A 24,435-nucleotide genomic window follows, 5' to 3' on the forward strand; every position below is an offset into this window, starting at 1 on the left:
TGAGTGATGAAACCTTAAAAGCTATGTTGATGTGTGCAGCATGTGGAAAACCACTCCTAGGTTCTCTCTGCACTGGAAAGGCCAGAGGTACATGGACACATTCTTATACACCGAGACAGACCAATCCGTCCACTTGTGCACACACTCAACATCACTAGACACTCATTTAAAAAACACAGTGTACTGTGTGCTGACTTGATGGGAAGCCACAGGCTAAGTTCTCAGACACTGGCCAAAAAGAGATGGGATCCAACCCATCCCTAGACCACAGGAAAAATACTTTCGACCACAGAGCTGGCTGCAAAATATTCTTTTTGTAGGAAACAAAATGTTTCCAGCCCTGGGATTTTTTTTTTTTTTTTTAGGTCCTTTCACTGTTATTGAGTAGGAGAGGCGAATGCTTAAGCAAGAGGCCAAGTAAACATCTAAGGAAACCAAAACCAGGCTCCTTAGCTGGGAGAGTGGAACACAGGGTGAACGAGCAGCACACTGGACAAGCCCCAGGCCTCTCGAAGCCATGGGGGCACAGCAACCCCGGCAGCTATTCACGTGTTTATGACCCCGGTTCAATCCCACTCCACTGTGGCTCCACTTCTTAGCTAAGTAGACTTGGACAAGCTACTTCACTTTTCCAAGCCTCCGTTCCTTAAGTGTCAAGTGTGAATATTGATAGTGCCAATATCATAGGTTACTGTAAAGAAAAAAAACGAAGCACATGTAAAAGTTGCACAATGTCCAGCACATAGTAGGGACTCAAGAAATAGGATTTGTTAAGGTTGGTTCAGGAACTCTCACAAGTCACTAAAGAACTACTGCCATGGGGCTTCCCTGGTGGCGCAGTGGTTGGGAATCTGCCTACCAATGCAGGGGACATGGGTTCTAGCCCTGGGCGGGGGGAAGATCCCGCATGCCACAGAGCAACTAAGCCTGTGCACGCTACAGCTACTGAGCCTGCGCTCTAGAGCCGGCGAGCCACAACTACTGAAGCCCACACACCTAGAGCCCGTGCTCCACAACAAGAGAAGCCACCGCAATGAGAAGCCTGCGCAACTCAACGAAGAGTAGCCCCCGCTCACTGCAACTAGAGAAAGCCCGCACACAGCAACGAAGACCCAACACAGCCAAAAATAAATAAATAAATTAAAAAAAAAAAAAAAAGAACTACTGCCATGGACTGTTAGAACCCAAGGATTCCTTAGAGATTAATACTCCAGCCCCGACATTTTATAAATAAGAAAACGGTCCTAGACAGATGAAAAGGTGTGACCAAATCATCCAGTCAGTGGTAGGCCCCAAGCTAAGACCCTGCATACTGGATGCAAAGGATAAAGAGAGTTGAAGTCAGTCATATGGACACCATGTGCTGTCAGTTGGCAGTAGATCTTAGATCCCAGTGTACCTAAGAATCACCTGAGCAATGTATAAAAATGCAGATATCTAGGCCACCCCCCAGTGCTGCTGATTTAGTCTGGGAGGGCCCAGGAATCTGAATTTTAACAAGCTCTGCTGGTGGATTCCAAGAGGTATTCCTCTGACCACTGGTCAAGAAACATTACAAGAGGAAGTCATCAGCCAAATAAATAACTGAGCAGAGTGCTAGGGTTGTATCCCATGGTTTAGCACAAACAAACAATGTGGCAAGCCCTACCATAAATAATGAAGAATATTCTCATTGTTCAAAATAGTAAATGAGGTATAGCATGGCATTGCTTCATCTTCTAGATCTATTTTACAGAAGAGGAACCTATGACTCAGAGTCATTCGCCCAAGATCACATATCTAATTAGAGACAAAGAGAGAACTTCATTCTAAAATATCATTATCTTTTTACATAATGGAGAGTCTTTTTTCTAGGTACCTAGAGGTGAAGACAGTGGGCTTATGTATGTGTGTTATAGGCTAGGATCCATGAATTAATTTTAATCACTGAGAGAACAAAAAATCATCCTAGCTTTTTGATGCGTTCAAATGGAAAAGTTCTCCCATATTATTTCTGGGGCTATTATTCGTTCCATCAGCTCCCTGGTAGGCTAAAAGAAGAAACTTGGTTAGAAGGAAGAAGTAACAATACCATACAACGCTGGACATTTCAGAGACACCAGAAGCTCTATTCACATTAGTGCACACCACCTGCTTCCTCTTCATTAAAATCCTGCTCTTCTAATATAAAACATATACCTGACCCCAAGGTCTATAAAGTTCTGTGCATCATCAAATTAACCACACAAGTATCCTAGTTATTGGTTACTGTGTTAAAGAATTTGGGAACTTCCTGGACACAGCTCAGATGAATCAGTATGGGGTTGGATTCAGAGTCATTCGAAAGGATGGCGTTTCAGCTATTCCCTGTAGTGACAGAGCACATAAGAGCCTCTTAGCTATTTCTGGGGGCTCGCCGCCACAGACTAGAAATGATTACTCTCTACTTCTTGGTCCAACATTGAAGGATCTGAGAAGGTACACAGGTATAGATCTTCCACTTCTACTTCTCTTTGATGAATGCTTTAAGACAACAATAATCCCCCAACAGAGTCCCTTCTGAAAGTTGCTAAGAAATGCAGGCAACACAGCACAGTGAAAGCCATGGCCTGTTTGCAGAAAATCAGTGATATATCCTGCAGATGGATGGTGCCCATCCTCATGAGAATCTCAGAGCGCTCCAATTCATTAAGTTGGTAACAGTGGCCTTAGAAGAGATTTATTATGATTTAGATCAATCTCATAGCCATTATTACTGGCCTTAGAAGGGGATTATAGAATTCTCCTTATAGAATCAGAGGTGGAATCTGAATTAGAATCCAAATACATAGCTAACCACTTAACTATCCTGTCCCTCCTGGAGAGAATTCCGACCTTCGGAGCTGCTCCTCTGCTCTGTGACATCAGTGCATTCAGACAATGCCAACTCCTCTTCCATGACGTGAACCCATTAAAGGAAGGAGCCTGCCATGCTTTTAAACAAGGGAGGGGCAGGGTCTGGATACATGTATACAGGCCCTGAAACATTTCAGCACACCTCTTTCAGAGGAGCTTCTGTTGGTTCAAACCACCAACCCCCAGGAGGCATTATTTCCAGCCACTAAAATGTTTCCTGAGCTTAGACACATCTGCAAAGTTTTGGAAAATCCCACAGGAAGGAGACTGGGCCAAGAGAGCTCCTTTTCTCTTGCCATTCAGGAAGCACTGCACAAAATGTTTGCCCTCCAAGACAGACCAGTCCAGGAACCCACCTCTCAGGGCTGGAGAATCATGGTAGACAAAGGAGTCCTTTGGGGAACAGAACCAATGGAGAATGTCTGGGGTCTTTTACTAACCATGTGCCAACCAGAGAGCTCATGTAGACCATGTCAATCAAGGTCCCTCAGAAAAATGGGACTCACCCCAGGTGGTTTAAGAGAGAGAATTTAATGTTGGGAACTAGTTACAAATGTGTTGGAAGAGCTGAAAAGAAAATAGGGGACAGTGAGGCAACCTAGAGACTAGCAACAATAAGAAGCCACCACCATCCCTAGGGCTGGAGGAACAAGGAAGAGGTGCTGTTACTAGGGCCCAGAGGATGGAGCTGCCCAACTCCAGCTCTTTGTGGAGCTGGGTCCACAAAGGGATCACGGAGAAGGAATTGGTGTCATTGCCTGCGATAGCACTGGAAGCAAAGAGAGGGAGGCAGAAAGACATGGCTTCCCCCATACCTCTGCCCTACCTCCTCCGTCCAGGGCCCCAGACTAAACAGAATCAATGGAAAGGGAGCCTGGGAAAGGCAGATCGCACTGTCAGTTCTCTGTGGTACCAAGTAGAGCCGGGGAAAGGCAGGGAGTGGACCGAGAGCAAAGAACCAACCGATTGGCGTGACCCACTAAGGCAGGGATTCCTGATTCCCAATTTGCAGATGGGAATCTTTAAAAAAACAAAACCTTGAAGCCTAAACTGGTAAATCTCCAAATTTCGTTACTGATTCCACACCCCTGGACTTGAAGATTGCCAGAATTCACTGGAGGGGGAGCTACAGCTATCCACAGGCCCTCTCCTCCCTGAACTCAGGGGCTTGACTGCAAATCATTTGCCCTCACATTCCCCAGCACATGCTTTCAAATTTCATTTCCCATACATTCTGATGACCACCATCTCTTTACAGAAGCCAGGGTTCTAAAAGAAGGAAACAGCACTTGAGGGTGGGGAAGAAGGGAATGGTGGGCTGGAGGCAATGGTGGGAGGTCAGTGCGGGGGAGAGAACCTTTGGACTCAAGATTCTGTACAAGATATCCCTTCTGATCTCCAAGCTAATTCCTGATGGCAGTCACTGAGGTCTGGTGGAAGAGTGGAAATTGCCACACTGTCACATAAGCAGGGAATGGTGTGTGTGCCGAGCAAGGCCAGCTCTTGTCTCCCCACCCCCAGGCCTGCTCATCCTCCTGGACTAGCCCAGTCAATGAGCGATAACCTCATCTACTCACTTACTTACATCAGAAACAACCCCTCCTTCCAGATCCAATCTCTGTGCTTAAATGCTGTTGATCCCGCCTCCTTACCATCTCGTCTCTTTTCCTTCTTCTCCATCTCAATGGCCGCTGTTTCCATTCAGGCCCTCATTTCTTTGCATCTTATTTCAAGCCCCTCCAAAACTGTATGGCAAACTCCTGCCCAAGAGGGCCTTGTAAAGTACAAATCTGATGTCACGGCCCTGCTGGAAGACTCTCAGTGGGGCTTCTGAGAGCCTTTGGGATCGAGTCCGATTTGCCCTACCTTTCCTTGCTTTATCTTTGTACACAGGCCTCATTTCCCCCACCCCCACCCATTGCAGAGACACCCACATACCCTCCCCAGTAGCAATAAAGAAGGACCATTTGCAGTTCTCACCTCGGGGCCTTTGTTCATACAGCTTCCTCAGCCTCCTTCCCCATCCACCTGGCAAGTACTGATACGCCTTTCAAGTCTTATCGATATCTTAAACATTATACCTTCCTCTGAATCCTTCTCTGACTACACCTTCCCTGCTGAGGATTCTGACCATTCCAATACTGATGCCCACTCTGTCTTCCGCTGACATACATATTCTCGTATGTATTTATGTCTGTCACCCTCTACTAGGTGTTTTCCCTCTGCTGCATGGATCTTCAGGGCAGGAAATCGGGCTTTATTTGACTTCATATTCCCAGCATTTGGCACACATATCTACCCAGCAAAGATCTGAAGGTAGTAAAGGAAGGAGGAGGGAGAGAAGGATGGAAGGAAAAGGGAGTGTCAAACGCTTAATGGTCTAGTCTAGATAAAAATAGAAGAGTTATAAGAGGATTCACGTCTATGGTTAGAGCACACACAAAGGACTATTATTACAATTACAGGCGCTAGAAGATTTATTGCTAAAGATTTTAAGCTGTAATGTATACCATTTCTTAACTGAGGAAAAATATTAGATTTTTAGGAGAGGAAAAAAGTGACCAAGACTTCACAGATGCTATGGCCGGCGCTCAGTCAACTTGTCTCAGTGGGTTTTCTTTGAAAATACCTGGCCTTTGGACAACCACAACATGTAATGAGACCCCCTATGCACAGGGGTCCTAGAGACGAATGAAGCCTTTGGTAGAGATGTCTGCTGTTTAATAGGTTAGAGTCTGGCTCTTGGGCAGGACTAGCCTTTTGCAGGCAAAAGGATCAAATGCTGACACGCTTTTAGCAGAGGCCGTCACAGGGATCTCAGAGCAAGGTCTAATGGGAAAAGGAGGAAAGAAGGGTAAAAAAAGGTAAGGTTAGTTCCAGAATGGAGCCCCAAGTAGAAAATGGAGGTCAGGCACTAAGAAGAGCCTAACATTCCATTCTAAAAAAAAGAAAAAAAAGGTTCTGATGAACCTAGGGGCAGGACAAGAATAAAGATGCAGACGTAGAGAACGGATCTGAGGACACGGGGAGGGGGAAGGGTAAGCTGGGACGAAGTGAGAGAGTGGCATTGACATACATACACTACCAAATGTAAAACAGATAGCTAGTGGGAAGCAGCTGCACAGCACAGGGAGATCAGCTTGGTGCTTTGTGACCACCTAGAGGGGTGGGATAGGGAGGGTGGGAGGGAGACGCAAGAGGGAGGGGATATGGGGATATATGTATACATGTGGCTGATTCACTTTGTTGTGCAGCGGAGACTGGCACAGCATTGTGGGGTAATTTTACTCCAATAAAGATGTTAAAAAAAAAAAAAGAAGAAGAGCCTAACATTCCAGTGCATGGCCAGTACAGGACTCTGTGTCTGGAGAGAATACTGTCTAAATAGTTACAAACAAGAGAGAACAGCGTGGTATGAGCACAGCTGTCAAAGGGGTGAGGCCACATTGGATCTATTGAACTTGTATTTTAAGGAGGCACCTGTAAGAGAACACAGAACTGCCAGAGCATTCCCATTTCACTAGACAGTGACTGAATCTTCCTCAGGGTGCTGGGATAAAACTTCCAGAGAAGAACTGACAACTCAGGAAGGATTTAAAAGGTAAACCATGGCACTGACTACTCTGTGGGGAAAGTGACTTTGCAAGGAAAGCGTAAAGAGGCAGGTATGGCTTATATGTCATTCTGCATCATCCATGAGGGAAGGGATGTCTGCCCACCACTGTACCTCCTAGCCTGCAGGTTCTCACTGGAGGAGACCATGAACAGGTAGGCACAGATCTGTCCCCACTGTGGGCAAGAATCCACAGAGACTATCTCTTTGTGCTTTGACGATACATGGCGGAACACTGGAGCCAAATCGGAACGTGGAAAAGACCCTGGCTGGAAAGGCCAGAACTCGGAAGTTGAGAGAGCAAGGGCCAGGATGCCCCCTGAATGGAAGGCGAGATTCAGAGGACCATGTCCCGTGGAGCTCATTCTTCCTCAAGGGTGTTCTGTTGCCACCCAGAGCCACATTGTCATAGGAAATAACTAATGATTATTTAACAGAGGTAGACAAAGCTCTCTTAAGACAATGACTCATTTCACTCTTTGAAGGGAGCATTCTACCTGGTACAACCATTGAAGGTGGCCACACCCCAGTGGCTGAATGGAGAAATGTTCAGCAATTAATTCCAAGCAGTGTGTGCGAATAATCTGACATTAACATGGGGCTCAGGACAGGATAATGGTTAAGGACAGAGGCATGTAGGGAAAAGAGTGTATATGTGTGGGGGGACCCCCTTAGAAGCTAAGTGATTCAGAGCAGTTTTTAAAAGCTCTGTAAACCTCAATATGCTCGTCTTTAAAAAGTATACCTAGTAACACATCTCTCCCAGGGTAGTTATGAGGCTTGAACAAGAAAATGCCCACCAAGCATTTAGCACAGTAACTGGCACAAAGGAAACTCTCAATAAATGGTCGAGTAGACCGAGCAAAGCAACCAGAAAGCCGGGGCTGTGGAGACTTCGGGTGATTCGTGCTCAACCCCTTCCAGATACACCAGATGCCTCAATTCTAACTTTTAGAGGTTTTTATTGATGTGCCTCTTTCTGGAAGCCTGACACTCAGAGAATTCTGTTACTTCGAGTCATGGATCATAATCCCTGCTCAGCCTCTCATTGCCAAGTCTGAGTCGAGGACTCAGCAAGTAGGCAGTGGGCAGGGCCACTGTAGCTTGGCTCTCCAAAGGTGTTCTCAAAATTATAGTCCCTTTGGTAACAATAAAACAAGGGTCCAAGACTCAAGCACACATGTTCTTTGTCCTAGATGCCAGAGCTCTTAAGCACTGCCAAGCCAAGAAGTGAAATTTTCAGAAAGAGACCCTCTGTGGAAAAATCTCTGCTTCAGGCGTTTGAACTCTAAGGCAGTTGCCAGGAGCCATTGACTGATTGAAAAATCCAGGGAAGGTGACTGGTGGGTGGGTGTGGAGAGAGGAGCAACAGGCTAAGAGGAAGGTTGAGGGAAGGAAGGAATCAGCATGTCCACTGTATGGTAACTGAAAATCCCAAATTACCTAGATCAGCCGACATCGGGAAAGCTCAATGAGTTATATTGCAGCTGACAACCAATCATGCATCAGATAATGTTTAGCATACCATAAAATGTTATGGTAACACAATTGGACTTACATATATTCAAACCAAATGCTAAGGACATATTTGATTCATTTTCCCTCACACCTCCATCATGTAAATCCTTTGCTTCCCATGCCCCTACACCTAATTTCATAAGCCATTAAGATTTTGGAAGGGCCTGAACCCCACTCCACCCCGTGCACTGTTCCAATTAGGCTGAAATGCAAACCAGTACTGTACCATGCTGCGACCCTCACAGCCACAGCTGAGCCCTGGGAGAGAAGCAGAGGCCACAGGCCCAGGCTGTGCACCACCCCAGGCCGGCATACTCCCCCATCCATAGCAACCAGACAACAAATCCTCCAAGTTGGACCTGCTTAGGCCACATATGTGACAAGCTGTGCTTTTCAAATCATATACACAGACAGGGCAGGCAGCATTCTGAATCAGTCACATGCCAGGAGTCACAAGCCAAATAACGGCAAGAGCGTGAGTAAACAGCAAGAAGCAGCCCATCATCTCCTTCCTAATGTCCCTGCCCCAGAGTGAGAAGTGCTGTTCTAATATGTAACTCAGTAAGCTTTGGAGGCAAGCTAAATGACATTCGAGATCCAGCCATCCTCACGGAAAAATCAGAGAGAAAGATAATAAGGACTATTCGTTGTAAGCCAAAAGAATCATCACTAAGTTAAGGCTTCGTTTTCTAGCATCTCACTTTATTCCTAAATTAAAAATAAATCCCTACCTCTCAGAGAACATGGTATAGCCAAAAACAAAACCAAAAACACTTAAGCTCCGGAGTTACACAAATTTGGTTTCAAATCTCAATACTACTACCGGACACACATTATTTATCCTCTTAGCCCGGTTTTTCTGTTGATAAAAAGGTAGATGATGAGATCTATGCTAAAGGGCTGTCGCGGGGGTTAATGGAAAAATGCACGTGGAGTTATCAAATATGACACCCACAAAGGTAGGTACTCAGTCAAGGCTAATAACTCCCTTCCGTTCCTGGAAATTAAAGAGGCTTTAAGTTAGTGTTGTCGGGAGCACTAGAATGGAGAAAGGATGCTCTTCAATACCAAACAGTGGGACTCCAAGATGGTAGAAAATGGGTCCCCCCAGGGGCTACCTCCTGCCTCCTTTCCTCTCTCTGTCCCACTCTGACTTTTCAAACTAAAGATGCAAAGACTAAAGAATATAACTACAAAGCTTCTCCCATGCTAAGAAGACCAGACACACGAAAGACCAGAGAACTCCAGTTCTCTCAAACCATTGCACACCTTTAGCCTACAAAGATAGGCAACAGGAAGGTCAAGATTCTAAGGGTGAGCACAAATGACAGTTGCAGGAGAGGGGCAGAGAAGCCAGACTTGTTTGCAGGATTGTCTGTAAGTCATTCCACTGGGAAGTCCATGCTCATGGTGAAGTTCAACTTGGAAAAAGTCACTTATTCACATGTCTGGGCCCAAGAATTTAAAATGCTGACTTATATCTGGTAATTCATTGCAATGTGGGGTGGGATGGTGCCTTTCAAAAATATTTTTCTGCAGAGTTCTGTAGAACCTTTTTATGAACCACTGAAAGTCAGAGGGAATATAAATATCACATTGCCTGCAAACCTAGTAATTTGACTGGGTTGGGGACTTTTTGCCCAGAGTTTTCCTACTAAAAGTCAGCAAAGTGAAAATAGCAACAGATTAGAAGTTGGGAGAATTTAATTCCAGTTCCATTTCTACTGCGTAGTAGTTGTGTGACCCTGAATAAGTCACCCCTAATTGCTCACCCCCCTGTGAAGGGACCAGAAAAGAGTGTGGGTCTGAGGACCACCCCTGTGAGAACCACCGGAAGTGCTTACCCTCCCTGAGTGGTCACTGGGGGCGGGGCCTGGGAATCTTCATTGTTAACAAACACCTGGGATTCTTAAATTCACTGTAGTTGACAATCACTGGCTCAGATGATCCCTAGAGGGCATCTCAGGTGGGACACTGTCATATTCTAAATGCTTTCGTTCTAGTGAAAGTGCTGGTTCATTTGTAAATCAGTTTGTAGTTTATATAGATATTGAATCTTTCTCTCCCCTTTGCTTTTCCTAACCAAAGATGTTGTCTCGTTTCCTTCTCACTCATAGCTAACCAACCAAGGCTAAAATACAATATCCTGTCCAACCTTCATTTTCAAATGAGCCAAATAAATGTCAGCATCCTTGATTTCCAGGTCACTGCCTTGTCCAAGAGATCTTGTAGCTGTTTCCTATGTTGTTCCTATGTTTCCTTTGTCCCTAGCCTGACAACGAGGTCTTCAGTTTGGCTCCAAAGCCCTGCGTCTCTTCTACTTACTACAACAGCTGAGATTTCTCTAGAAATCTCTCGTTCACCTATTTGCCCTGGTTTACTTAGCAAGTTAGAACTGAGAGGGTCACTGAATAAGGAGATTTGGTACCAGACAGTGTGTAAAAATAAAACTAGTCAGAGCTGGAGGAGAATGACGGAGGTGACAAAATACCTGTGAAATGAGTGGCTCATCACAGGGGAAGTCACCTAAACACTCAGTGACTGGACCACTCATCCAGCCCCTGGCGGTCAGAGACTGTGATCCTCAAAGAGAGAAATGACGACATGTACTAAGTCTTCCATAAAAACAAATGTATTCAATTTACAGCAGTATTCTTTATTCACAGACACATCCTTTCTACTTTTTGATGTTAAATTACCTTTTCCTTTTTGAAATGGTGGTAACAATTAATTTTGCAACTCTAATTCATTAAAAAAAAAAAAGACATTTAAAACTCTATGGTGGTTCCCCAACCCTTGTTTTGGTTTGATTTTTATTTTTTATTGACCTCACGTGGCTCAAAATCTCCTGGGAACATGGGCTCCCTCTCTCTCAGTAGAGGTATGTGGTCTATCACAGCCAAAACATCTGAAAGGGGCACCCCCATCACAAGCATGGGGGCAGTTGTACCCGTGCATTTTTAACTGTCAATTTCCAATGGAACCTCTTCAAGGGAAAGTTTTCTCTACTTGACCCCATTCAGAAGTAGTGATTTTTGGAGCACACTTTTTTCAAAGGGAGCCCCATGGAGTTTGGGGTTTTTTTTTTTTTTTTTGTAAGTGGTGGGAAAGATATTGATATTTTTATTTCGAACGTGGAGATAGAAACAGGAAGTGTGCACTCAGGTATGTGAGCTACCCTTTCTCCGTCAGAGCCTGTCTTTCTGCTCTGTGAGTCTTAGTTCACTGTATTCATTTGCTGTTACTGCATACTTTCAGCTGGAATTTCCTTAGATTTTAATACACTTACCTGGTGACCTGAAAAAAGAATCTCTTTAAAAGTCTCCCTTTTGGGCTCCCCTTTTATACATTTCTCCCAGTCTCTCAATACCTGTTAGAGCACTTCTGACAGAAGAGTGTAGGCAGCAGGTTAGATTTCACACTTGAGCAGCTCTGAAAAGGGAGGGAACATATATACCCAAGGCAATGTACTTGGCTGGGATTCTCTGTTCCCTTTGCTATTTCTGCAGATATTTATGCTTAAAAAGAAATTTCTCCCACCCTGGCAGCACAGCCAAACTTCTCCTCTGGCTGGATCAAGTCACCATGAAAAAACAAGTCTCTTTGCCTAAGACAAGCAGATGAGCTGAGGCAGAAAACAAGGGAACAAACATGATGAATGCCCTGGAACCATTTCACAAAGGTAGAGGGGTGCGTAAGACTATGGCTTACATCAGGTAAAAACATCATCTCCAAGGTCTGTTTTTGTTTCGGTGAATATGGATATATGTTTGACATTCCTGTCCCAAATCTGCCCTTCAGCTTATCTGGGAGAAAAGATTTATCATCTTTTCTTTAGTTATTCAGTCCTTCATTAAGCCTTTCAACCACAGAGAGGAGAACTTAAGACCTGTGGAAGATAGCAGCAAAGATTTCTTATCCTTCCCCTCGGCCAAAGTCCCCAGGCTGTGTTCCCTGAAAGCAGCTGCAGAACCCCTCCCTCGCTCTGCCTGGGTCTGTGTTTAGGCCTCTGGCTTGCTTACACAAAGGAATTCCAACTAGGATTTCAAGGGAAGCCTGGTTCCTACCCTCCCACAGCTCCCAGCAGGCTGGTTCTGCCGAAAGATATTCCTATATTCAATATTCTTATAGTATTTCTATAGAAGTATCTGCTTGAATTACAAGGTTTGATGCTAACCTTTTAAAATGACACTTACTAATACTTTAAAGGAACTCTGACACTGCAAAACTCAAATCCTATGGGGAAATGTGATTCTAAATAAGCAGTATGCCCTTCTTCCTCAAGACTGGGTTCACGGTATGGCTGCAAGGAGTTCGTTTCTGCTTTCTTTTTCGTTTTCAAAAGACATGCATTGGACGTGTAAGTGTCAAGCATTTGCCTTGCCTCTGAGGGTACACAGCTAAGATTCAGTCACAGCCTTCAAGGGGCTCACAATTCAGGTTTCACAAGTGCAAGACTAGAGACAGGTACTACATTCAACAGTGGGCAAGACTGAAGGAAGAGGGGCTGATTAGGGCTGCAGTATTACAGACTCAAACACCATCACAATAGTCACAGTGATGGTATTTGAGTCTTTTAATACACAAAATGGACACTGAGCACAGAATTACATCACCAGAAAGGAAACGCTATATACTTCCAAGATGCAAAACAACCTGGGACTTCGAGAAAAGCCTGAGAATTCAAGTAAGAATCAAGAGTTTGAGTAACAGCATTGGTCTTGTCAACAATTTACTGGGTACTTTAGGCTCTTGCCTCCAGTGTTCTGTAATTCCAGGGTACCTTCTAAGTAGAAGATGAAAATATTATTATAAAGTCCATTTAAATAAACCTCCTATATGAAAAAGTCACCTCTTTCCAATTTGTTGAAATAAGAGAGTCATAATATTTATTTCATCAAGGGGGTGTGAAGCTTAGTTGGGATTAATTTACTTCTTTACTCTTTCCAGGGCACTTAAAAATTTATATAATCCCATATGTGGTTTGTACAAACAGACTTCATGAGGATCTGATGAGAAATAGTATGAATATTTCATCAAGTTTTTTTCATCATTCTTTCAAGTATAACCACCCTCATTCTAACTTTTCCAGTCCCTCGTTACAAGGCACCTGGTTACTGTGAGAGCCGCCCAAGGGAGTCCTCAGCCAATCCACTCTGCGTGCTGCTGCCTCATTCATCCCCACAGAACCTTCCTTTGCTGTAGCGCCCGTCCCCTCCTCTACGCTCACTGGTACGCTTGATGCATGTACTCTTCACATGTTTGTCTATTTCCCCAGGTACACAGTGAACAACTACAGGACATCAACTTATACTTTGAATCTCTAGCATCTTACATAGTAAATGGCAGAGAAGAGCTGATTAAATAAAGGTTTGTCAAATGAATGCATACACAAACCCTCTGCTCTTGTTAGGAGGCAAACCCCAGCCTGTGTCCTCTGAACATGCGACCTGCCCTCCTGTTTCTCTTCTTCTGCCGTTCACCTTCACCCCCACATCTTCCCTGTCCTTTCTCACTCACCTAGTTTGATCTATTTAAGGCAAGAGGTTTTCAACCTTGGCTGCACTGTAGAATCACTGAGGGGAGCTTTATAAATAAAATGAACACTGACGCCTGGCCCCACCAGCAGAGATTAGGATTTACTTGGTTGGGGTGCGGCTCTGGTGTTGGTATTTTGTAAATGCCCCTGTGGTGAGTGGGAAGTGCAGCCAGGCTTGAGAAACTATGATTTAAAGTGATATTCAGGGCTTCCCTGGTGGCGCAGTGGTTGAGAATCCGCCTGCCAATGCAGGGGACACGGGTTCGAGCCCTGGTCCGGGAAGATCCCACATGCTGCAGAGCAACTCAGCCCACGAGCCACAACTACTGAGCCTGCGCTCTAGAGCCCACGAGCCACAACTACTGAAGCCTACATGCCTAGAACCCGTGCTCCGCAACAAGAGAAGCCACGGCAATGAGAAGCCCGCACGGTGCAACAAAGAGCAGCCCCCGCTCGTCGCAACTAGAGAAAACCCGTGCACAGCAACGAAGACTCAACGCAGCCAAAAAAAAATTATTAAAAAAAAAAAATAGGGCTTCCCTGGTGGTGCAGTGGTTGAGAATCTGCCTGCCAATGCAGGGGACATGGGTTCGAGCCCTGGTCTGGGAAGATCCCACATGCCGCGGAGCAACTAGGCCCGTGAGCCACAATTGCTGAGCCTGCGCGTCTGGAGCCTGTGTTCCGCAACAAGAGAGGCCGCGATAGTGACAGGCCCGCGCACCGCGATGAAGAGTGGCCCCCGCTCGCTGCAACTAGAGAAAGCCCTCGCACAGAAACGAAGACCCAACACAGCCAAAAATAAATAAATAAATAAATACAAATTTAAAAAATAAATAAATAAATAAATAAATAAATAAGTGATGCTCAAGTCCCACCTTCTCCTGAAAAGATGAATGTGCCTCTGATGAGTTTACCTTCCTCTGGCTTCAACGCAGTTACTGTTTTAAACACTTATTAGATCAAACACTGCCTGTGACAGAATCTCAGTATGAGTTTGTTCTTTAACTCACACACTGCATTTTGGTTCATCTCCGGTACCAGACCAGAAGGACCCTGAAGGCAGGAACTGTGCCTTCTACTTCTGCGCACCCCCACACCATGCACGTGGTGGACCAAAACATACTTTTGATCATTAAAAACAAAACCAAAACGAAAACACTGAAAACAAAACAAAACAACCCAGAACACCTAGTAGAGGCCATTTCAATTCTACTCTAAGGATAGGTCTTTGGTAAGAATAAAAATGTTGCAGAAAGGGTGGGGCAGGATTGAAGCAGAGGAGGGAAAGAGTAAATAAAAGTCAAATGGAAAAAAAGCTAAATTAGTCCAAAAGAAAATGTTTCCCAGCTTCTTAAGAGGGTTTTTTTGTAACCCCGAAGCAGAATAAACAAGAGAATTAACTTGGCTAGTGCCCTGATAAGGAGATTTCTTTCTTGGTTATATAATTTTACAAAGTTTCCAGGGTGTAAAGAAAATAATCACCCAGGGAGGACTCCTTACCTTGGACTATACAATTCAGCTCTCGGGTTAATCGGCTCGAAGATCTGCTCGGCTTGACCTGACCCCCTTCCAGCCCTGTGGTCTCAGACTAAGCCTCACATGCAAAAACCCTGTTGTAGGGCTCAGTGTCATAGAAAGGGGATAAAACATAATCCTCATTCCATAACCTTGATCTTTTGGTGTAGTAGCCTCTGCCTGTGCATGAAAAAAGAAAAAGCTATCCTGGTACCTTCCCCAAGTGGCTGGTGTTCCATGGGTCTGCCCACCCTAGAATGATCTAGGCAAACTCTCCTACTAAATTGTGTTAAAAGGAAATATTTGGTGCAATTCCCTTAAAGGGCAGCTTTAAAGTCTTGTTCACTGCACATATCCCAGAAAAGATTTATCTTCATATGGCTTCTCTACTTGATCATGAAGTAAGACCACAGGAAGGGCTCACTGAATCATTAGGTACACCCTCTGCTAAGTCGAGATAAGGTCATCAGCTAGAGATGTGTTTTCTATATCAGGGGTCCCAAACCCCTGGGACGCGGACTGGTACTGGTCCGCAGCCTGTTAGGAACCGGGCCGCACAGCAGGAGGTGAGTGGCGGGCAAGCGAGCAAAGCTTCATCTGCCGCTGCCCATCGCTCCCCATCGCTTGCATTACTACCCGACGCGTCCTCCACCTCACCCCCAGTCCGTGGAAAGACTGTGTTCCAAGAAACTGGTCCCTGGTGCCAAAAAGGTTGGGGACCGCTGTTATATATCAACATTTATCCTAGTTGTTGAGCCACGAATTTAACAACTGGTCCCAAAAGGCATGTCCATTTCTATAGATTAATTAAATGTATGTTCTTTTGCCTGGGGTGGCCATTTTAACACTGGTCATGTTTTACTTTAATTTCTAATTATTGTTTGAAAACATGATTCATAGACATTTAACTCTGCTCTTGACTGATTAGTAATGATAGTAACAAGTTGTCCTTCGTAGATTAAGATAACACTGCTGACCCAGCCAATAGGATATGAGTTGATAGACTGTCACGGACCTATCCATGCTTTGCTCCCTGTTCTTCTTGTGTCTAGTGGTCCGCATTCGACCTTATGAGCCAAGAACCAAGAGCCACCAAAATCCTCCAGTCACCAAAGGTACACAAAATAATAGCTTGTGTCCTACCAGCTACTTCTTGTTGACACTGACAAAATGGAAATGACTGGTTAATTTACTAAAGCAAAAGGAAAAGAAAAATGTGGCTCTTTTTATTTACTAATAAATGCTAACTTCTTTATTTACTAATAAATGCTAACTAGAATTAGGAGAACTAGGATCTGGGAACCTGGAATCCATGGTACCATAGATAATAAACTGAATCATCAAATCAGTGTGTACCGTCTAAAATCAAAAACAGAGATAAACTACAAGTTTTCAAGGCGTAGGGTTAAGGATCTATGAAAATGAATGAATTCACAAGGAATTTTGCTTCCTCAAATTAGAGTTTAGGTAGTAGTGCTTGACAATCCTTAATGATACCCCTGATAGCTGCAAACAGGATTTATTTAACATGCTTTATAACTTAAGGTACAAACCAAAGGTCATTAGGTTCTACAGGAACATTTTTGAATGTGTTCCACTGAAAGAGAAGTGATGGATTTAGAACCCAGGACACTCAGATCATCAGGGAAAAGGTATCACTGAGGTAATGAGCACGCCAGGGCCTGAAAACTCAAGAATGTTCCCCTAAGTGAAAACAAGCAGCTCTATCTTCTCAGAACATGGCTGACTCAATCATCAAGCTGGAATGTTATTTACACAGTCCCAAGCAAACTAAGAAGAATCCTCTCATCTGTAACCAAGGGCACTCAGAAAGTTATGTCTGCAACAAGCAAAGTTTTTGATGATTCCTGATTCCTTGAGAAAGAGCCAGTTTACCTAATGCAGGTAAATGTTAACAACTCCCTTCCTACCACCTTCCCCAGAAAGGACCACCAGCATGATATTTCATGCCTCTTTAATTAATAACTTGGATTTGTTATATATTTAGCAAGATGGGCAAGTCTGGGTTCTGAATTCTGCCCCATCTAACAAATCAGAATAACTACCCTGTCTTCTTCTTCCTCCCACTTGCAGGAGAGGTCATGATGGAACCTGGTCCACACAGCAGGATAAAGTTGAGGTTAGACATCAGGAAAAATAAACTTCCTAATTATGAAACATTTTACCAAAGGAGTGAGACTGTGGTGTTCCTTTCTTTGGAGTGGGAGGGGAGATCAAGAAAGATGTAGAAAGTAACCTTTCCGGATGGAAGGGGGAATTCTCACTTGAGTCTAGGATAGACAACATAAAGAGACAGCTCTAAGAGTCATATCCTTTTGATAATCTCTGGCATCATTCAGTACTTTAATCTACTGGTTTATAAGTTAATGCAAAAGTACCCAGGATCTGGGAAGAGTTTATCCACTTAGCAGGGTCTGTGTGGCCTAATTATTTCAAAACATACTAACCTCAAGAGAAGGCACCATCATTATTTAATTTGTACACAAATTATCTAGCCCTCAACAAATACCAGCTAAGAGAAATGATCATTCATTCACCCTTTGAGATCCCTAGGGGTGTGGACCTTGGTCACTTACAAGCTATTGGCAAACATCCGGGGGCAAGCTAACTCTCTGTTTTTGTATTTTTTTCCCTGTGGGTGACTTGTCTCCCCACTTTATTAGAACTGCTATTGAGGTAGGCAGGGAGGCTGGTTTCCTTACCCACCCTCTGACAGTGTTGGCCCAGGACAGACAGCGTGGCCAATGCTTTCAGAAGATGAACACTCAGATTGCTGGTACATCTTGTTCCCTGACCTTGACAGTCAGAGAACATTGTCAAAGCACTCACCTGTCTTCTCCCTGAACCAAGATACTGGAGAATCAGCCGGGTGTTCACACTGTGACTCCAGGTGTTTCCTAGTGCAGCTGTCACACAGCTGGATCCAGAAGTGCCTGAAACGAAACAGGGCAAAACCATGATTATGGACACCCTATCTTGTCATGGTGTTTCACATAAACAAAAGTCTAGTCATTGCTCATTGCTCAGAGAGCACGCGGGAGCCCAAGTCGTTACCACAAAAGTTGATGAAGGAGAGAAGGAAGAGAGGGGTTAAGGAATATGAGACTAAAAAGAAAAGCCAGCATGGGTTTCCTTCAGCCTCAATGAAAGTAACCACCACTGGGCTCAGAGATAACAGAGTTATATATCAATAAGAGGTTGCATTGCAAGGAAGCTTGGAGCCATTGCTAATAATAAATCAAGCCACTCAACATCCATGGCAGAAAAGCATAACCCTACTACATAGAATAAGAGCCAGTTATGAAATAGTCTTAGTTTAATAGAGTTGTTAAGACTTTTTCAGCTTGATAAGAGTCTTAATTCAATTTTCCTTATCAATATGGAAATGGTGGCATATGTATATAAAATTCCTATGCCTTTCCAACCGCGGAACGTACACGCACCCAGAAGAGGAATCTGGAAGATCTCACCATTTCATATCTAATCTGTATTAGACATTCTTATCCCAAGAGAAACATTCTTTTACTTTCTAAGACTCTCTTATAAGGGGGAGGATCTGAAGTAAACGTTATCTGAGTTTCTAGTCTACACCAAGTTGTACTTCAGCTGCTCTCTGACATCTCCAGAGCTTCACTGATCTCTCTTGACACCACCAGGAGGAACCCATTCCTGCACTCCTCCTGTTCTTCTGCCTTAGAGGCAGGCTCGCAAGTCCCACCACTTAGAAGCCAGCCCCCACTATCATACGTAGCACATCCTGAGGTCTCCTCCAAACTCCTGTGCTCACTTTGGCCCTGGGCCATGAGATGAGCCTTAGCCTAAGGGGGCATAGTGGGATTTGTAGTTTGCCTTGTATCCTCAAGATGCCATCTCTTTCCAATGAGGAGACCAAGTACCAAAAGGCTGAAGTCCACTGAATCAGCTAAAACAAAATGAGGTCTTGAGTTCCTCATTTGTTGCCTGCTCAGGGCATCATCTGATATTCACCCCTCTGTGTGGAATAGGAATTCTTCTTTTCTGGGTCAGCAGCATCTTTCAGGGTGGCCTCCCAACTCTGCATGGTCTTAAGCTCCTGGGATCAAATAGAGCAACAGATGAATGGAGTTCAGTGGTTCTAGGCTGGAGGTGATTCTGTGGGTCATGTCTAGGTGAGAGTGCTATGGCGTCTAGAGGGTAGAGGCCAGGAATGCTGCTAAACATCCTATGACGCACAGGCCAGTCCACACAACAAAGAATTATCTAGCCCCAGACAAAATAGTGCCGATGGTGAGAACCCACGGGATAGCGAAAAACAACCATATGTTTTCTCTGGTTCAGGCAGGTGTGGGAACGAACTGGATGGCATCAACATCCAGGGCCTCAACAAGCCTGGGGATTTCAGAGTTAGGGAGAATTTAGCGAAGGAAAGAATAAAATTTAGGGTGACCTTGGCTCATCATGCACACAATTCAAAACACACACGAATTAATTTGGAAACATATCATCTAGACTGTGCTGATCTGATCACACTGCTCCCCTAAAATCCTTCCACAGTCCTTGTGCCTGCGGATAAAATACTAACTTCTGAACTAGGTGTTCTGAATGCTTTGTCATCTGCATCTGCATCTCTCTCTGGCCCCATTTCTCTCAATGGATGGTCCCGTAACCTCCTGACTTCTCTGTCCCCATCCTCCTTGACCTGATAAAGCTTCCCCCTCTTCCAGCATCCAATGTACTGGCTTCTTCTGCTTCTCCTTGTATCAACCATGTTGAGTATTCCTTTTCCTTCTCCGCTTTTCTTCTCCCTCTCCCCTTAGTTGTGGGTGGACCTCAAGGAGCTGGCCATGGCCAGTTTTTTCCCTAACACCCACCTGCCTTCAGTGGCTGGGAAGGTAATGTACATTAATAAAGAGGCCAGGTGTCTGCATCTTAACACGTAGAAAGTCTTCACTACCCCAAACAGATGTACTCTCTTCCATTTTTCTTGAAATACATGACCCTCTCAGTCTGTCTTTCATTTCCCCCTTTTTGATAGAGACATATAACAGAAAAGTATTTTCTGCTTTAAGAAAACCAACACTGCAAGGGCAGTGGCCACTGATGTTCCTTTTTCTTGCATTTTTACCAAACAGCTTTGTCGAGATAATTCACATGTTGTACAATCCAGCCATTTAAAGTGTACAGTTCAATGGTTTTTACTATATTCAGAGTTGATCAACCATCACTACAATCAACTCTGGAACATTTCATCACCCCCCAAGAAACTCCATATCCCTTAGCCATAAGCCTCCAGCCCCTCTTTCCTGCCCTGCAGCCCTAGGCAATCATTAATCCACTTTTTGTCGAAATATTAAGTGTTAGGAGATGACGGGGAGTAGTGGAGACTGTGGTGGATTAGACAATTCACCCATGATCTCAAGGGGACAGCCCCTGTTCAGCTCCAGCTGTTGTTGTCACATGGCGATATGAGTTCACGGTTAGTCACATCTTTTGATCTTTTAATTTTTAAAATCAACACTTTAAGTACAATCTTCTGATTGGAAAATGTTGGCTTATTTTAAAAAATTTTAAAAACACGTAAATAAACATGCTGATGAGCCACATATGACTCATTCTCACCAAGCTCGCAATGTCTGCTCCACATGGCATGTCCTCACTGTTGACAAGGATGACACCCCCAGGTGGATGATTTCTAAGCCTTTGTCTCAACCTTCCACTTAACCTCAGCACCTGTCCCCCATTTTCAACCACGAGATCTTCCTGCCTGACATAATGAATTTGGGCACCATAAATTCAGTATCTTCAAATTGAGCTCATCCCTTCCTGTATAAACTTACTCCTCCTTCTTTGGCCTTCCAGTTAATCTGGCTTGAAACCTCAGTTCCATTTAAAAATTTCTCCCTCTCCTGTGCTTCTCAATTCCAAGAAACTGTGAAGACGGATTGATTTCACTGTAAAGTCTCACTTACATCCATTCATCCCACCCCAACCTAGATCAGACCCACATTAGCTTTCCCCTGGGGATGGCTGCTGTCACTTTCTCGCTCTCTCCATGCTCCTGTCAGTTTCTCCCTACGGAAGCATCCTCTATTCTACTGCCCGATTAATCTCCCCAAGCACACACCTAAGCGTGCTGCCCTGCCACTTATGATCAGCATGCTCAAAAACTTTTGGCGGGGGGCTTCCCTGGTGGCGCAGTGGTTGAGAGTCTGCCTGCCAGTGCAGCAGACACGGGTTCGAGCCCTGGTCTGGGAAGATTCCGCATGCGGCGGAGCGGCTGGGCCCATGAGCCACAGTTGCTGAGCCTGCGCGTCTGGAGCCTGTGCTCCGCAACAAGAGAGGCCGCGATAGTGAGAGGCCCGCGCACCGCGATGAAGAGTGGCCCCCGCTTGCTGCGGCTAGAGGAAGCCCTCGCACAGAAACGAGGACCCAACAGAGCCATGAATAGATAAATAAATAATAAATAAATTAATTAATTAAAAAAAAAAAAAAACTTTTGGCGGCTCCCAAGTGCCTTTAAAGAGTTCTAAATTCCTAAGACTGGCATTCTTGCAGCTGTGCCCGACCTGCCTCTCCACACCTCTTCCCTCCATCCCACTTCATAAAGACTCTGCTCCAATTTAATCACTCCTTCCTCGTGCCGCCTCCACACCTGAATGCCTCTATGCCCATGCATTGTCTTCAATACCACTTCTGACACGCCACCTCCCTGATCGTCACAGAAATAATGCCTTCCTCCTCCAAACGCCCATAATGCTTAGGTTACTCTCTCACATTACTGCCATTTTTTATCCTGTGGTATGTTATTTGCATGCTTTTCTGACCATCCCTAATGTATATTTTAAGAGGGCCAAATCCATGTCTGATTTATGGTAGTATGCCTGAATCACGAGGTCTGAGACCCAGAGGATGCTTCATAAATAGTGGTTAAAGAGTCAATAAGTTATTCTTACTAAACTTTGAACCATGGTGTATATTTGTTTTAGCAGCAGATTTACATTCTTAATTCTACCTTGCTTAAGCCAAAATTAATAGATTTACATTTTTCAAGCAAACTCTAGAAACTTGTTGCTTCGATGTCCACTAAGTGATAGCATGAAGTGAGCCTGAGTTTGAAAGTTTGCCAAGAAAGAGCTACACGTGAATAATTAGGAGTTGCTAATTAGTTAAGCGCTCAAAAAAAATTGGTGGTGATATGACTGTAGGTGCACTTCCCAGGCCTAGAAGATGTTTATAAGGGTCAGAGCCACAACTGACCAGTAGTGGCTATTTAAAGAATTCCACGTGCCTAAACCAATGAAAACAGTATTAAAAAAAAGTACCCACATGCTTGGCTGCTTGTCAGACAGGTAAGCTGGGGTTCTTAACCACGGGCCATGAGTGAAAATAACCAGGGAAAAGTTTTCAATGGAAACCTTAAGTGGGCAAGCTTGAGGAGATACATCTTCAGGAGTGCTTACAAACGTTAAGCCACCACCAGAGCAATAACAGCAGGGCCTTGAAAGTTAAATGATAAGGAAAAACAATATTTTTAAAGTGCTATAAGCTAGGCACTAGGTAAGCCCTTTAAATAAGGAGGGCTTACATCTTATTTGAGCTTCATATCTTAGGTACATCTTTTTTGATCCTCACAACCACCCTATGAGGTAGGTGATATCATCATCCCTATTGACAGACCAAGGCTATAGGAGATTAAGTAATTCTCCCAAGGTCACGTGGTTGGTTAATGATAGAGCGAGGATTCGAAACCAGGCTGAGTCTTTTTTTTTTTTGAAGTATAGTTGGTTTACAATGTTGTGTTAGTTTCAGGTGTATAGCAAGTGATCAAGTGATTCAGTTATATGTGTGTGTGTGTGTGTATTCTTTTTCAGATTCTTTTCCCTTATAGGTTATTACAAAATATTGAGTAGTGTTCCCTATGCTATACAGGTCCTTGTTGGTTATCTATTTTATATATAGTAGCATGTGTATGACTGGGTCTTAACCACTACTCCAATTAGCCTTCTCCAGGCTCATGTCAAATAGCTGGCTACTCTGCCAACCCAGGGTGGGAGTGGGGAGGGGTGGGCAGCTGGGAAGGGCCTGAAGAGCCCAGAGGCCCATCTCTGGGAAGACACTGATGGAAGTATGTTGTGAGCATCTTATCAACTCATCTGAACTCTGTGTGTCACTCAGGCTCTACACTTGGCTTCCTTTGTTCTGATATACAGTGATAACCCAGGGCAAGGGGTTTCCAGAAAGACGATGCATGCTCTGGCTTGGCAAGTTATTTAACCTCGCTCAACTGGCCCAGCCACTGGATTCATGTAAATCAGATGGCCTGAAACTGACCCTCTCTGGTTGGAGGCTTAAAAAAATCTGGGCAGGATTGAAAAATATTTTCACTTAATAGGGCTTTGAATATGGAAAAACAATTGAAGGGTGGTTATAGGTGGTGGAGTGGCTTGAGAAAGGATGTGGGGAAGCTGTCAGTTACTATAAATTTGTAACTTTATTTTCAACTAGAAAACTCAGTGGTCCCTAATGTCTTTTGACTTTTAAGCATTCCTATGTGAGGCTGGCATAAATGATTATTAATGCTGTTTATGGGAAATTTAAGGTAGAAGGAATCTGCTTACTGGCTTTTCAGGAAAGGTGATTTCCTGCCCAATGACCTAATTGGTCAAGAAATAGATAAGTGAATCTTTTCTATGCTCATTTTAAGCAGAAGGAATAAAAATTGGGGCATTCTCTCCCTCTCTCCTTTTTGATGACTGTGATATTTAGATCTGCCAAGGCAGTATGACTTCATTGTACTGGAATTTGGTTGATTCCAATACAAATTTAAAAAATCAAGTAAGTGAACTGGGTTTTGAAAATATTTTCAACATTGGGGATTTTTCACTGTCACAGGATTGAGCTTGTAGAAGTATCTGCTTAAGCCACAGAGAGAAAATCTAATTTATTTACACTGAAGTCAGGTCTCTCTAAAAAAGACAGGGGGAATATTCATACTCTACTCTCTCAGAGACCCTTTTAGGTAAGTCAAAGCACGTTCTCTTTCTGTAATTGCTTACCCATCTGTAAAACATGAATAATAATTCTTGCCTCCAGGCAACCAAAGGTTCTTGGTGACCCTTAGATGAAGATACTTGATATGTATGAATGACAGGAACAATGATGATCAAACACTGAAGATGAAATTCTAGGGAGAAAAAAAGTTTAATCATCACCTTCTACATTTTTTTATTCTTCTAGTAATGAGGCAGGCTAGTAAAGCTCAGGAATGAAGTGGTTAAAACAACAGGATTTGGATTCTGGAATATCTTTCATGACTACTATCTTTAGATCCAATTCCCCACTCCTTTGGAGTGGGAGTGGGTTATGAAGACAAATT

The 24,435-nt window shown here is 44.0% G+C and overlaps 1 protein-coding gene across 10 annotated transcripts in view; it reads right to left on the reverse strand.

The window, feature by feature from the left end:
* Positions 1-24,435, reverse strand: part of RAD51B (RAD51 paralog B) — a 734,492-nt gene that overhangs the window by 152,238 nt on the left and 557,819 nt on the right. For all 10 annotated transcript variants that reach the window (XR_014242387.1, XR_014242388.1, XR_014242389.1 and 7 more), the window contains one exon: positions 17,910-18,013. Coding sequence is in view for 2 of the 10 variants with exons in the window: in XM_082384412.1 (XP_082240538.1) it covers positions 17,910-18,013 (104 nt within the window). In the remaining 8 variants the exon portion in view is untranslated. Of the gene's footprint in view, positions 1-17,909; positions 18,014-24,435 lie in introns of those variants that run through there.

Source organism: Balaenoptera borealis, assembly GCF_965194805.1.
Source record: "Balaenoptera borealis genome assembly, chromosome: 3".
NCBI lineage: Eukaryota > Metazoa > Chordata > Mammalia > Artiodactyla > Balaenopteridae > Balaenoptera > Balaenoptera borealis.